This window comes from Typopeltis vanoorti, chromosome 4 (genome assembly GCF_054136105.1).
Source record: "Typopeltis vanoorti isolate ZY-2024b chromosome 4, IOZ_Tvanoo_1.0, whole genome shotgun sequence".
NCBI classification, from domain to species: Eukaryota; Metazoa; Arthropoda; class Arachnida; order Uropygi; family Thelyphonidae; genus Typopeltis; species Typopeltis vanoorti.
Genome location: NC_143552.1, coordinates 114,098,829 through 114,114,614, shown reverse-complemented (window position 1 = coordinate 114,114,614; position 15,786 = coordinate 114,098,829). Strand labels below are relative to the sequence as shown.

Here is a 15,786-nt window from a genome sequence, read left to right as displayed (position 1 = left end):
TGCTGCAACCTAGGAATAATGAAGGATATGGGAAGATAAAAATCAATGTGAAATCTTTTAACATGAGGTGTATATCAGCAATAATATTTTTGGTTTTTTAGTGAGGCTTCATAAGACTACAGGTTTCTCTTACCCACAGAGACTGATGACTTGCTGTGATTTAGGCTGTTTGTTTCCTATTAGCTTATAGATGCACTGCTGAAAGCCAGAGTTAGAATGAGAACAGTAAAGCAGCAGCCATGGAATTACTGTTATAGAATCCAACCAAGCAAAATATTAGTTTTTACGAAACACCTTTTTCTTCAACAGCATATACAAGTAGCATAGTTACAAAGATACATCACATATGCAAAGCTTTTTTGGCTTACACTTGGGTAAAGAATTTATCAAGGATATAATTTATTGTGTCATCAAGTGAGAAAAACGTTCTATAACTATCCTTGATCTAGTGTTTTAATAATATGTTGATGCACAGTTTTATTACTTGTATATGGAAAATATATGAATTCTGCATTGATTCAATCTCAATATCTTCCTCGGTCTAGGTAGTCTCCATTCCCATAATGTATAGCAATATACACATATGAAAGGGAGTGTGCTGTGCATTATATGATAGTGAGGCAACTGATGTGAAGTTAACAGCCTTTGTATACAAGTAGCCTAGTGGAGAAGATACTTCATGTTTAAACTTTGTTTTCTTAGGGTAAAGGATTAAACAAATTATAATTTCTAGTCAAATGGAATTTACCTTTTCTTACTGTTTTTTGTAAGTGGTGCAATGAGTTAGAGATGTGATTTTGTATTGCTTAACAGTTGTTAAGGAATCCAAAGCAAAATTATTTTTTTGCCAATTTAGGAATTGAGAAATAATCCTTTTCTTTCCTTTGAGAGAAAATAAGTGAAAAATGTATATTCTTTATTAAAAGTTTTGTAGTTCATAAAATCCTTAAATATTAATAATGTTCAACAACAACAACAAAAGAGAGAAAAAAAACCTCACAACTTTTTGAAATTGGCTACTCTCTCGATTGTGTTGAAATTTAATTTATGCTAAATTAACTGTATTTTACTGAATTTTGTTTATTTTATTTTTTTATAACATACAGTTTCACGAATCAGCTGTTAAATAGACCAAGTAGCTTTATAAGGTGTCCTGTGTGTGTGTGTCCTTTATTAAAAATGTCACAGGCAATATTGACCATGTTTTGACATGTTTTTAGGGCTAAACTTGCATATGGCCTGCTGTCAGGAGAATACTCTAAACCACCACCTAATGAGCAGAAAGATGCAGATGAGGTATTATTTTAACTCTTAAATTAATTATGAAATACAAACTTAAGTGATATGCACCATTTTAGCAACTAACTTGAAATGTAAAGTTATATATAATTATGTTCATTAGATTTGAATTATTTAAAATCAGTGGGAATATTTTGATTGTTACTGAATTTTCCTATTCTTGTAGATAAATAAAATTTTATATGAATCAATAAAAATAAAGAGAAATTAAGGTATTTATTTGTTTAGAAATAGAAATTGAACACAATGAGATCCCTCCCCATTGAATTTAATTTCTTTCAGTTAAAAAAAAGGGAAAAAAAAGTGATGTTTGAATACTACATTGCGCTGGGACTATAGTTTCATAAAAAGAAGAAGAAGAACTTAGTTTATACTCATTTAAAAAAAAAATAATAATATATTTAATCCTACATTTAGAGATGGACTTCACTAATTTCTAAAATTTTCATGTCAGTCAGTGTTAATTTATGTTTCTTGTGAAATATGTTTCTTATGAAACTTATGTTTCATAATATAAACATTGGCTACCATTTAAAGTTCATAATGTCTCTACATGAAAAATGAACATGTTATAAAATTTCTTTTTTTTAAAAAAAAAAAAAAGAAAAAAATCGCAAAGGCTTTTTCTTTACACTGTTGTAAAGTAACTTCTCAGTTGTTGAAAGTTTTTTCACTTGGCTATAATTTAAATTAAACTTGCCAAGAAATTATATTCCTGTTTAGTCCGTTATTCAAGTATAAGCAAATAAAGTTCGTTTGCAAGTGAAGTACCTCCACATTAATTGCCTAAATATACATCCTTTTGGATGCAAAATAATGCAAAATATACATCCTTTTGGATGCAAAATAATGCAAAATATACATCCTTTTGGATGCATATAATGCTATGCATTGTGGGAAGGACACTACCCAAACTGGTTTCAACCTTTATTGAGGTCTCATCAGTGGGAGCCAGATCCAGAAGAAATGCAAAGGTTGAATTAATGCAAAAGTCATATATTTCAAGGTAGTTAATGTGAAGTCATTAGCTTCTATATACAAGTGGCTTAGTTATGAAGATGCTTCATGCACAGACTTTGTTTACGCTTGGATGAAGGATTAAACTTTAATATAATTTCTTGGCAAGTTTAATTTAACTTTTCATCTTTTTGCTACTTATGGTCCAAAATTCAAATGTGTATAACAAGGAAAGTGCATGATGGACATTGAAGTCTAACAACTTAATGTGTAGTTCACCATCAAATTGTTTTTAATGCTTTTACCTTTTTCTAAAAATGTTTACATTATTATTTTTTAAATTTGAAGCTGAAAACTGCTAACTAATATCATTCTAAATTGTGAATTTAGAAAAAGAAGTTTGCTTGTTTATAAGAATGATTGAAAAGCAAGAATGAAGGACTGATTATTGCAAATAAAATATTTGCAAATAACAAATTTTCATTTATTATTTGTTCTGATTTGACATTTCCTGTGTGTATTTCTTGAATAGACTGTAGGGGCTAGTTTGGTATGTTTAGATCAGTTAATATTTTAAATAACTTTTGTCTATTAATTTTATCAAAGGCTTTTTCATAATCAGTGAAGGTCGTGTGTGTTTCTTTTTTTCTCTTCACCATTCAGTTAATATTTTTAGAGTGAAAATTGAGTCCATGCAAGATTAGCCTTTTCAGAACCCATTCTGCTCTTCTAGTAGTTTGTCCTCTACAAACTATTTAATTTATCTTTTAATATTCCTGCATATACTTTGTATCCTGTGTTTAGCAGACTAATTCCACTTAGTTATTGCAGTCATCTTTATTTCCATTTTTTTTAATAAATTGAGATAGCCATGCTTTTTCCCAAGAGAGTGGAATCTTTCCAGAAATCCAGACCATGTTAAAGAATTTCAAAAGTCTTTCATTAAATTTTTCATCTGCATTTTTGTACAGTTTCATTATATTGTCTACTCACTGGTGTTTTCCTATTTTTCATCTTATTTATTGTATTCCTTTCTTTTAGTGTTACACGGTGATCAGCATTCATTTAAAAATTTTATGGAATTTACAACTGTGTTAAAAAAAAACTTTTTTATTATCCCGACATTTCGATCCTCATATCAAGATCATCATCTGGAGCATACATTAATATACAAGACAAGCTGAGCAGGGCCGCATTTATACTTTTGGAGACCCAAGGCGCAACATCATTACGAGGCCCTCAAAAATAAGCATTTTTTTAGTTTATTGAAAATAAAAGTCAACATTTCCATATTAACCCATTTTAATAACACATTACAACATTGGTATACATATATTTGCATTTTAAAAAAAGTATAAAAATAAATCAGTTCAAATCAAATTTAAATAAAAAAATTAATAACTAAAAGTTTTTTTTTCTGGCTTTGGTTTTAGCAAATATATCTATAATGTCATCATAATTGATTGAGTCCATTACATCTGATTCAATGCATAATAACGACAGATCACTTGTTTTATTTTGGTGCAAGTTGCTTCTTAAATAATTTTTTATTCGTTTCAACACTGAAAATGGGCGTTCAGCACTTGCATTTGAAATAGGCATCATCAAAATTATTTTTAAAATATTTTCTATGTTCGAAAAGTAGACCTTAACCCATCGTTCATAAATTAGTACATATTTTTAATTGAAGAATTTTCTTCCTTTATCATTATTAAAAATTGCTCAACTTCATCTGTAAATTTTTCTGGATCAATATCAGTCCCATAAGTTTGTAAAATTTTAACAATACTAATCTTGTACTTGTCTTGATCTATATCTTCCTTCAAAAAAATGTCAAATATATCTAATATGTTGAAATAGCTTTTTTTGTTCTTTCATTAATTTCCAAAATTAGCTTATCGCAAATGAAATTAAAAGTGTTCACAGCGAAATTTTCTTTCCCATGTAATATAATCTCATTGTTAAATTGTGAAACTTCGTCACTCATTTTTTTTTTTTTTTTCGTTTTTTAACTCTTTCCTTTTCATCTTTAAATTTTGTCTCATCTCTTAATAAATTAGCTTCTTCATTTACAGCAGCAAAACTATTTCTTATATCTAAAATAAAACCAACTAAAGAGTGTAACAAATTATTAGCTTAAAACAAATCCATATCAGGATCTTGTAGAGATTTACTAGTAGCATTTATTCGTTGTAAAATTTTGTCCCACATAACTGTTAAAATTGCTGTTTCTGTTTTGTCAAAATGTTCAGCCAATGATGAGCTCTCTAATTTAGAAATAGGTTTTCATGAGGAGAAATGGTTAGTTCAAGTAATGCGTCTTTAATTTGTTTATATCCACGTTTCAAAGCCAATATAGCGTCAGCTCTTGCGAACCACCTCGTTTCACTTAGTCTTTTAACTGTTAAAGATTTTTTTTCTAAATGTTTAAGGAGTATACCCCATCTTCTTGTTGAAGATGAAAAGTAATTATATACATTTTGAATAAAACAAAAATATTGCACTGCTTCCGGACAAGATTCCGCGGCATAGTTGCCAATTAAATTTAAGGAATGACTAGAGCACGGTATATAATATGCAGAGGGACTACGTTTTTTTCAGCCTAGCTTGTAAACCTGTATAGACACCTTTCATATTGACAGCGTTATCATAGCTTTGCCCTCTGCACATTTTTATATCCAAAGATAATTCTTCTCATTTTTTTTAATACTACCTCTTCTAAATATAAGGAATTATGTTGTGTAATTCTGATGAACCCGATAAATGTTTCTGTAATGTCAGAATTTATGGCAACATACCTAAATATCATAGCTAGTTGGTCATTATGGGCAATGTTTGGCGTTGAATCGAGTATTATTGCAAAATAAGCAGCTTCCTTAATTTCTGATATTAATATTTCTCTTGTTTGTTTTTTTTTTAGCTATTAACGCTATGAATTCATCACAAGTATGGTAAGAAAGATAATTTGATCTGCCAGAACCACAGTTGGCGTACATTTTCATGTGATGTTTCAAAAAATCATCAAATTCACTTAAATAATGTAAACACGATATAAATAATTTCTGCAAGAATCAGAAAAAATATCATTTGTATTTCCTCTAAATGCTAGCCCTAGTTTACTCAGTAACTTAATGGTAGCTATTATTCTTTTAAAAACCTCTCTCCAATAATTTTCTTCAGATTGTATTTGTTTGATAAATTCAGAATCAATTCGACTATTTACAGAACTTGATTATCTTTTGCGATATATGCACATCACTCATATACGCTCAGTAGAATGCTCGTGATCACAAAAGATTCGTGTTATATTTTCTCAGTCATTAAAACCCTTCATTAAGCTATTATTTGACTTCTGAAAAAATTAGCCACTCTCGTTTCTCCTTTGTTCCATTTGCCTTTTTACAATAAAAATGTGATATATTTACATTTCTGACATATATTCTATTGCATTCTGTGTATTCTTTTTTTTAAATTTTCGATTTTACCAACATTCTGGGGCACATTTATTAAAATATGCTCGATAAACCGTTCATTAATAACTCAGCATGTAATTTAATAAAACATCTTTGTTGTTAAAAGTGTTTGTGGTGTTGTTAATACCGTGAAAAATAAGTCATGAATAACCATCAACACCTAAACTTATCTGTTAGATTAAACGTTCATTAATAGTAAGTGTTCACACTGCTATATCGGTAGGATAAGAGATAGCTTTCTTGCTGATAAGTACAGACTCCGATCGAAAATTTTCTTCAGAATCCTTAAACGTTCATTAATAGTAAGTGTCCACACTGCTATATCGGTAGGATAAGAGATAGCTTTCTTGCTGATAAGTACAGACTCCGATCGAAAATTTTCTTCAGAATCCTCTTGATTTGTTTCATTTACTTCTTTCTCTCCTTCTATGTTTTCCACATCATTTGATGTTCTTCATTTTCACTTTTATCTCCTCCTGATAATGAAAGGTTGGTCGATTGGTAGAGCCACTGCTACTAATGACTCACAAAACATTAAGCAAGTTTGAGCACGGTTAGTAGTTGGAAGGGATCAATCATTCGATGCTGTTGGCACACACTCTCCCTCGATGAGTCTTTGCCCTGGAGGTGTCACATAATAATAATAATAAAATTCCGAGAACTGTGAAGTACAACTTCAGTTCTATGGAATTCTTCATTTTCAGAACGCAAGAAAGACAAAATTGCCCCCTTTTGACTATACTATTTAGCTATTTTTCATTTTCTCTAAGTTTTCTTTTACTAGCTTCGGATTCAAATTTTCTTGGCATCATTATGTGTATTAATCTATCAAAAGCGAAATAAATATTTATTAAATCCAAAATAAACAATTCGTTAAAAGCCTAAAAAATACAAAAATAGAAATAGTAGTATCTTGGTTTTGTTAAAATAAACGAGTAACAGTAAAATAAGAATAATAATTAATTGAATAATATATTCTTACCGAATGCGACAACCACGTTAACCATATAATTAGGTATATACACTTGTATACAGTATACTGCTTTACAAGTACTAGCCAAATAACGGTAACAAACTATCAGTTTAATTACTGTTTTTTGGAATTTCCTTTACTATTCTACAATATTTGACCCTTTTTGATGCACAATTTATTTATTGTTTCTCTTCCCAAAAATATAAACGAATTTTTTATATTAAAAAAATCTTGGTAATATTAAACTAGCAACCTTGTAAGTCATTTTATATAAATAAATGACTAACTTATATCAATGGATTATAAATAATTATGCAACTTCTACGATACTTTATATTTAACACTTTCATTGCCAAGCTGAAAATTGGAATTTCGTGTGGTGGCCAAATTTTTTTATTTAGTTAGCGACGTCCGTGCAATAACGCGTGATTGGCCGTTCGGTGAGAACTCGCATCACGCGATAATTCTGAAGCATTATGAATTTTGCTATTTTATTATTATGTCGCAAATATACTCAAAATCCCTTTGAAAAAGGCAGAATGCTGATGAAACTTCATCAGCATTCTATCTGTTAAAATGCAATTACCCCCCCCCCCCCCTGCCGTTAATGGATTATTATAGTTATGTGCACTGTATTTCTTACATTGACCCTTTTTTGCTGCACAATTTAATTATTGTGTCTCTTCCCAAATAAAAACGAATTTCATACATGCGAAAATAAATAATCAAAATGTTTGTTTGCATTGGAAATATGTCAAATATTTATATTTTTTAAATGACATTTATTGAAATAAATATGACATTTTGCTTCCTTTCCTTGCAAAATAAGATTGTATGGGTCGCACATTTCAATTTTAGGAATAATTTTTTTATTTTATTATTATTTTTATGAACAACAAATGGTGTTAAACTGCATTACTCGGGGTTTTTGATTGCGAGTCTTTTTAATTTATATCCAATGGTATTTTATCAGAGATTCTATGTCTTTGTCTTTTGCTTAAAACTGCAACAGTACAATTACTTTGGAAAAATAACGAATTGAAACAAAAAGAAAGTGTGTGTGTGTGTGTGTGTGTGTGGTGATAATTTTGGGAGGGGGGAGTTAGCCATTAAAGGCGAATTAATTCTGTTATGAAAATTTTGGAAATAAAATTTCATTTTGACGCATGCACCTACACATGTATCAAATGATAAACTGTAGGAAAATATCGCTACTTCAAAACTGCCGCATAATATCGAAATTAGCCAAAAATGTGTACATAACAGTTGACTTCATAACTGCCATTTATTTTGATTTGTAGTGGGTGATTAGTGGGAAAAACCAAGAAAGTTGAAATGCAAAAACCTACAGATTGCACGTAGTGCGGAAATAGTTTTTTGACCGTATCTTCGGGCCATGTGGTAATTGACTTAAGTAGTTTCTCTGTTTTGTTTTTTATTCTATTGGTTGGGTTGTAGTTGACTAATTGGTATGTGTTATTGTCAGAGACCAGCAGATTCATTTTTTCTACATAAGTGGTACTGTTTAAAATAACGGTGGCATTTCCTTTATCGGCTCTGGTTATTACTAAGTTCGGATTTGTTTTAAGTGATTTTATTGCTATTAATTCATGTTTAGTTATGTTGCTTGTTGTTTTGTTATGATTTAAAATGTTGGCAGTTTCTAAACGTATTTTTTCTGCTATGTTATTTGGGGTGAATCTTAGGCCTCTTTCAATATTACAAATAAATTCAAGTTTGTTTATCGATTTCAGTGCTATAGCAAAATTTAAACCTTTGTTAAGTATAAAGATTTCGTCTTTGTTTAGAGCATGGTTAGATAGGTTGACCATGTTATTGATACCTGTGGGCAATTGGTGGCTCCTGTTGTTTCTTGCTTCTGGTTGGTTATTGTTGTTCACCGTGGAGAACTTTGAATATGGCGGCTGGTTTTGTCGTTCTTTTAGTCTTTGGAATTTGAAAATTAAGTTTTCTTTCTTCGTTTGGAGGATGCTAAATATAATAATTATGGTGAAGCTGGCCTTTCGGATCATGCCCTCTGAATACCTTATACAGAATTGTCTGGAAATGCACTAGCTGTCTACATCACACTAAAACATGGTATGAACAGAAATTTAAGGAAGCCTGTGAGATCATTATCAACCACCCCAATCTGAACAATAACGATGGTCTTAAAATCCCAAACATATGGAAGGCATATATTCGACTCACGGAACCTTCCTCACTAAGAACAACTATAAACAGGACTGTAGAAAATCCAGTATCTTTAATAACAATTGTAATACTAAAAATCAGACATCATTGTTTCTGAAAGAAAACCATCTGTAAGAAAGAATGTTTAATCCTGTCATTATAAATAGAATTCAGCTTGATGTAATTTATATATATATATTTTTTTTTTTCACTAGAGGTCATGCCAGTAGAATAACTTGTGATCAAATCATTGTTTCTCTAGCTTAGAGTTAATAATGTAACTCAGCTTGTCTTTTATATTTGTATATGCTCCAGATGATGATCTTGATATGAAGATCGAAACGTCAGGATAATAAAAAAATTTTTTAACATGTTTGTAAATTCCATAAAATTTTTAAATGAATTATTTATTATATTTTTTCATTTTGATATTGTATTTTCTGTTAGATCATTTATTATTAGCAGTTCAGAGATTTCTATGAGTTATCCTTTTTTTCTTTTGTTCATGTGTTATATTATTTTATAGGTTTTTTTGGGTTGTGTCTTAGTTATATCCTTTTCTAGTTCAGTTGCAAAATTGTTCCATCTCTCTCTCTCTCTCTCTGTTTTTTCCTTACTTCTCATTTTGCAGTTGCACTGAATCTTTGGTATTCTATTTTTGTTTCAATTGTCTTGGAATTTAGCCATTTCTGGTAACTTTTTTTTTGTCTTTTCTATTTCTTTAGCCAGTTTTATAGTCCTCTTTTACTATTTCATTTACTCTTTATTCCTAAGCTTTCTGTTGTTTCTTTTGTCAGGATTTGTTTCAAATTTTCTCAGTCTTCTTTTGTCAGGATTTGTTTCAAATTTTCTCAGTCCTCTTCTTTATCATTTGATTCATGCATTATTTATTTTTTTTAAATCAGTGCATTTCTGATATTGTTGCTTTTTTTTTTTTTTTTTTCATTTTCTTTGTTTCTGTTACTTACATGTCTTTACATTGATTGGTTTAGTTGTTCATCAAGTTTCTCTTCTTTGTGTGTGATGCTCCTTACATTCCAAGTTGCAATTTTTCATTATATGTGCTTTCTTCCAGTTTTGCTTACCTCTTCTTGAATCATGGTTCTTTCTCCTAATAGTCCCTTCTGGCTTTTCTTTGGCTGAGAGTTGAAAGTATATTAAATTTCCTCAGGCCAGGTTTTGCTGGATAAGTTTAGTGGCAAGGTGGCTACCTAATGCCTCTGGACAGGCAATTGCAACAACATTTGCTCTGTTAGGGTTATTTTTCTTTTGAAATGTCTTGGCGCACCTGTTATTAAATTATAACTTTGATATCGGGTAGGAATTTTGCATAAAGTGGGAAATGGGGACCTTCATTCTGCAAGGATAATTTCCATATGTTAGAGACTTAATGGAGTGAAACAGCACTGAGAAAGGATTAAAAATAATGTTTAATTCTTCCAATATTTCATCTCAGTCGCTGAAATGTCAGGGAGTACAAAGTAAAATATGTGGATTAAAGATTAATCCTAACTAGGTGGGGCACCATTTGTGGGCACCTTTGGTGGCCTCAGATATAAACTGAGATCTCAAAGTGTTAGTCTTTCCCATATTTTGGGAAGTTTAATACAATAACATTTATTTAAATTAGGCCGATTTCTAGAGCAGTTACAGATTCCAAAAAATAGTCTCATCTAAATTTGCTGTTATTCTGAACATTGAACTCTGTACCATTCTCTTTGATATTTTGGAAACATCTTTTCAAAAAGAATTCTTAAAAATAAAAAATAAACACGTCAAAAGGTACAACAATCTTCTGGATTCTAAACCTAGTACCTCTAGTTCAACTTTTTCATACAGCAGTTAACATGTCATCAAAAAGTCTTAGCGATGCTGCTGTCAGTGGCATTATACCTAACATTCAACATTGAATTAATTATCCATAATTTAGCTCTGGAAATAACTAACAACATTAGAATTGACATCATGAGCATTCTTTCTCAATCTTTGCCTCCTACAAGAAAATCTATCATCTTACTAACTCAGTGCCCTCAAGAAACTATGCAAAGATAGCAGTATAGTCATCACCAGAACTCATAAAGGAGAGTGCTACTGTTATTTTTAATACCAGTGAATACAGTCGAAAAGTAGACATCATTCTCGGAGACCACTCCACCTACAGATCTTTAGATTACGATTCCACCAAATCTCAGATCAAAAAATTGTAAAGTCTGCCCAAAAAAGATCACAAACCTAATCCCCCCCCCCTTAAGACCTATAGTAAATGCTACAGATTCCCTATGCTGTAAATTGGCAAAACAGTTAGTAAGCCCCTACCCTGCCCCTCTCTGGTCATACCACTTCCTGTATATATATATATATATATATATATATATATATATATATATATAAACATTCATATTAAACTTCTATTGAGAATTTAATGTTAAATATTACAGATATTTTGGTTATCTTTGATATGACCTCACTGTTTGCCAATATTCCCTTAAATTGACACCTTATCATCACTTATAAAATAGTTTTTCCTCCTGATATTACTGATCTCTTTTCCTTTTCTATCCATTCCAGATATTTCTCTTGGAAGCACAAAATTTGTAAACAGAAAGTACCCTTGTGGGTTCTCACTTCTGTTGATAATTTGTTTTTATAGAATATTTTGAAAAACAAGCTCTTGACTCAGCCCATCTGAAACCTTCTGTTTGGTTAAGATATGTGAATGATGTGTTCTCCATTTGGTCTCATATCCAAGACACATTTGGACTCTTTCCTCTCTCACCTCAGAAGTCTTCATCCTAGAATCCAGTTTATCATGGAAAAAAAGAAACTAATAATGGTTTAGCCTTTCTTAGACACCTTGGTAACATGCCTACCCAGTGACAGCCTGTCCTTTTCAGTATATAGGAAGCCTTTCCATACAGGCAGATGATACATTCACAAACTCCTTCCCCCTCGAATGAACAAGCTCGAAACCAAGAATTTGAAATCATTAACCATACATTTGTAAAAAAATTGCAACAATAAAAAAACAGTTCACAAGATCCTCCATAAAATTACCACTAAAAACAAAAAGATTACAAGAATGTCATAGCCATACCTCTATGTTATAGACATCTCAGAAAAAATAGACAGAACACTACATAAATACAACATCAAGACTACCTTCAAACCCCCAACAAAATTAAAAAATTTACTCAGTTCTTCCAGAGATCCTCTTCCATACCTGGCCCACCCATGGGTTTACAAAATCCAATGTACATGTAAACTATCCTACATAGGGGAATCAGGACACACGATCCTAATCAGAAAAGACGAAACAAACGGCACATTAAATATCTCCATTATGGTAAAACAGGCCTATCATACTACAGACATACCATAGAATTGACTAGAAAGGCACCAAGTCCCTACACCACACCAAAACCTGGCTTGAGAGAAAATTCAAAGAATCCTGTGAAATACTAAAACACTATCCAAATCTGAACAAAAACGATGGATTAATCATTCCAAGAATGTGAAGGACCCATATAGCAACCGGAACAAGTCCAGAAGAAAATCTCAATATGAGAGGCCTTTAGAAATGTTTAATGTAGTTCTATTTTTAATTTATTTATTGTTTAAAAATATTGTAAGTATTTATTTAAATTTAATTTTTAATTTATTTTTATACTTATCTGTTTTTTAAATTAATTTTTTTTTTTTGAATCTGTTTATAATTTTTTTTAAAATTTAATATTAAAAATTTAGTTTTTCCACAAGAGGCCAGGCTAGGTAAAAGATTAATAAGCAGTTAGATTCATTTTACATTCATTGTAAAGTGCAGTAGCATGTAGCTTGGTTATACGTATGTATTTTCCTGGCGATGACCTCAATACAGAGGTCGAAATGTCAAAAGTTACTTTCCTAATATTAAGTAAAGTAATTATTTTAACACGTGTGTTGTGTCTCCATAAATTCTTAACTGAACTCACGAAAAGAATGAAGCTGAATTTATTGAGCTGCTGTATGACAGCTTCCTTAAACCATATGTAACAGAAGGAGTTATAGATTAAGGAATATTAGACCTGATTATAGTGTTAGAGGGAATTTCACTAGAAGATGTGACTGTTTTACCTCTGGTTGGTGACAGCAATCAGGCTGTCCTGACTTGGGAAGTAGTTAAGTGTATGGATATTTCATTTAGAAAAGGTTACATGCTGAACTTCAAATCAGGAAGTTATGACCAACCGAGAAAAATACCGGGTTTGATCCCATCTAGCGACCAATGATGTATTGGTTGCTAGATGGGATGGATATCAGCAGTGCATGGGAAGTATTTAAAAATACATCAGTGATGCAATATGTATGATGATGAAAATTATAAGGCATGCTAGAAGGGTTTACAACTATTGTACAGAAAGCTAAGTGTGACTATCCAAAAGAATTCTATCATTATTTGCAAGTAAAAGATAAAATGACTATGAATGAATAACTTTTGTCAGTGCAGGTGGAAGATGTAGAATGATTTGCTAAAAGCTATCAACCTAGTGTATGCAACATTGAGCTCAATGCTGCCTCTACACTGGTGGAAGAAACTCAGGTGTACAAGGAAGAGGATACTGGAGCTGTTGCACAAACTGAATATGAATTTGGCATGAATGCTAAAATAATGTTCATAAGTTGGAGGATATGGGATTGATTATAAATTACTGGTTTGAATAAGATGGTGGCTGAGTGACAGATATGAAAAAGTTGGGATGCATGTCTATAAGATGTAAGGTGAGCAGTGATGTACCCCAGAGATCAGTCAGTGGTCCACTGTTGTTCAACAAATTTGTTGATGATGTTGCAAAAGATAGGGTAATCATGTATACAACTGACATGCAGTACTTGCAGATCATTTGAATAAGCTGGAATTGTGGACATGACCGTCAGTTCAATATTAGTAAATGTGAAGTGTAATGAGATATCCACTGGTGTATTATATTGGTGGGATTATGCTAGAAGAAACTAATCAGGCTAGAGATCTTGGAGATTTAGTAGATAGAAAGTTTAACTTCAGGGTTCATATATCAAAAATTGCAAATATCACTCAAGAGGATAATTGCAAATGCTGAAATGAACACTGAATTCTGACACATAAGAATAAAGAAGTCATTTTGCCTGTTTACAAGGCTTTGCTACAATCTCATCTAGACTATTGTTCTAGTTTCCTGGTTTATAAGGTCATGCAGATACTGTGGAGAGGGGTGCAAAGGAGAATGTTAAAAATGATATTGGGACTGATGTAGATTATCAGGAGTGATTTCAAAATTGGTGGACTGCAGGTGCTAACAATCACGAGAAGGAGGGGTGATGTGGTGGAGGCCTACAAACTTTTGAAAGGATCATATAGGATACTGGGAGCCTCCATAGCTCAGTCAGTATAGACGAAACCCCTTTAGTCGGAAAGACCTGGGTTCGATTCCCGTCAGTGACGTAAGGAACCTTTATCTGGTCTCCTTCGACTTAAGGCGAATTAACCGGTCTCACACGGAGGTGGAGGTTTTTTTCTCACGGTAACTTGGGTTTTTCATTCCTTAAAACAGACAAACCAGTCCCTTCCCTTGAACACACATGCCTACAGTCACATAATATACTATGGCAAGGAAGGCAACGGGAAACCACCTTGCTCATAATTATCTCCCGAGTATGGTAGCATTATAGCTACCCCCCCACTACCACCACCAGCCATATTGCTGAGGGAATAGGAATCATCTTTCAGATCATGTAGAATACTAGTAGATGGAATTTTTCATTTTATGGAGGGTTGGATAGAAGGTGAGAGCATACTAGAAGTTGACAATGACTGCTGTCAAGAAAGGGATGAAAGCTAGATTTTTCTCTCATAGAGTGGTATGCGAATTTTGCCTTTGCAGATTGTGAGTGTGCAGATAGTGGGAATGAATTCAAGAGAAGATATGATGTTGTGTGAGTGATATGTGGCCTTTCTCACTGAGCTTCTAACTCTCTGGAGGGCTCTTATAATAATAATAGTAATAATTGAGAATTTCTGGTCAAATATCATCTACTCAAACTGCTTTTCCACATTTCTGGTTTTGGATGCTTTTTCTACCTCAAGTATTGATATATACTCCTAATTGTATTCCTCTTGAAAGTTTTTTACCACTTGCTGTTACTGCTTGTTTCATTTAGCAATCTCCCAAAGTAATTACTCTGAACATCGAGAATATCTCTGTCTTTAGTTTCATGTCATCTTTATCATCTCTGATTCTTTTTACAATTCTTTCCTCCATTTCTAAGCTTTTTCAATAGCCTTCAGAATATTTTGCCACCTTCCTGATATTTAGTTTCTATGTTCTTACCAAAGTCTTCCTATGACTTATCTAACTAGTTTTACACAGTGCTTCACTTTCTTACATTTTTCTCTCAGAGCACAAACTAATTTACTTGCCAGGAATTGCAGTAAGTTTTCTTCTTCTTTTTCCTTGACTGCCTTTTTAACTTCCTGAGTCCACCATGGAGTTCTGATTTTTCTATCCTTGCAGACAACCTCACCACATGCCTCCCTGGCTTTATCATTGTTTGAATTAATGTTTTCCTTAGTCTGCCAATGAATCTACGAGATCTGGTTGTTGTTTTCCATCCATCCATCCATCCATCTATTCATTAGACATCATGAGATGCCATATGGCCACCCAAATGCTTTATGTACCACACCAGTCCTTGCCAGGTGGTCCTGTTGTATGCTTTTCTGGAGGCTTCAACTCTCTGAAGATCAGTCACTCCAGACATTTCATTGATGGTCTGCCCCTTCAATGCTTGTTCTGTCTTATTTCCCACACACAAAAAAAAAAATCCTTATTTTCCCAGCCTTACTTTGACAACACCCAAATCGCTAGACTATATAAGATT

The 15,786-nt window shown here is 32.1% G+C and overlaps 1 protein-coding gene across 2 annotated transcripts in view; it reads left to right on the top strand.

Annotated features, from left to right (window-relative positions):
- Usp5 (ubiquitin specific protease 5) overlaps positions 1-15,786 on the top strand; it is a 362,226-nt gene that overhangs the window by 173,678 nt on the left and 172,762 nt on the right. For both annotated transcript variants that reach the window (XM_090391427.1, XM_090391426.1), the window contains exon 10: positions 1,221-1,296. In XM_090391427.1, the coding sequence (XP_090247553.1) occupies positions 1,221-1,296 (76 nt within the window). The remainder of the gene's footprint in view (positions 1-1,220; positions 1,297-15,786) is intronic.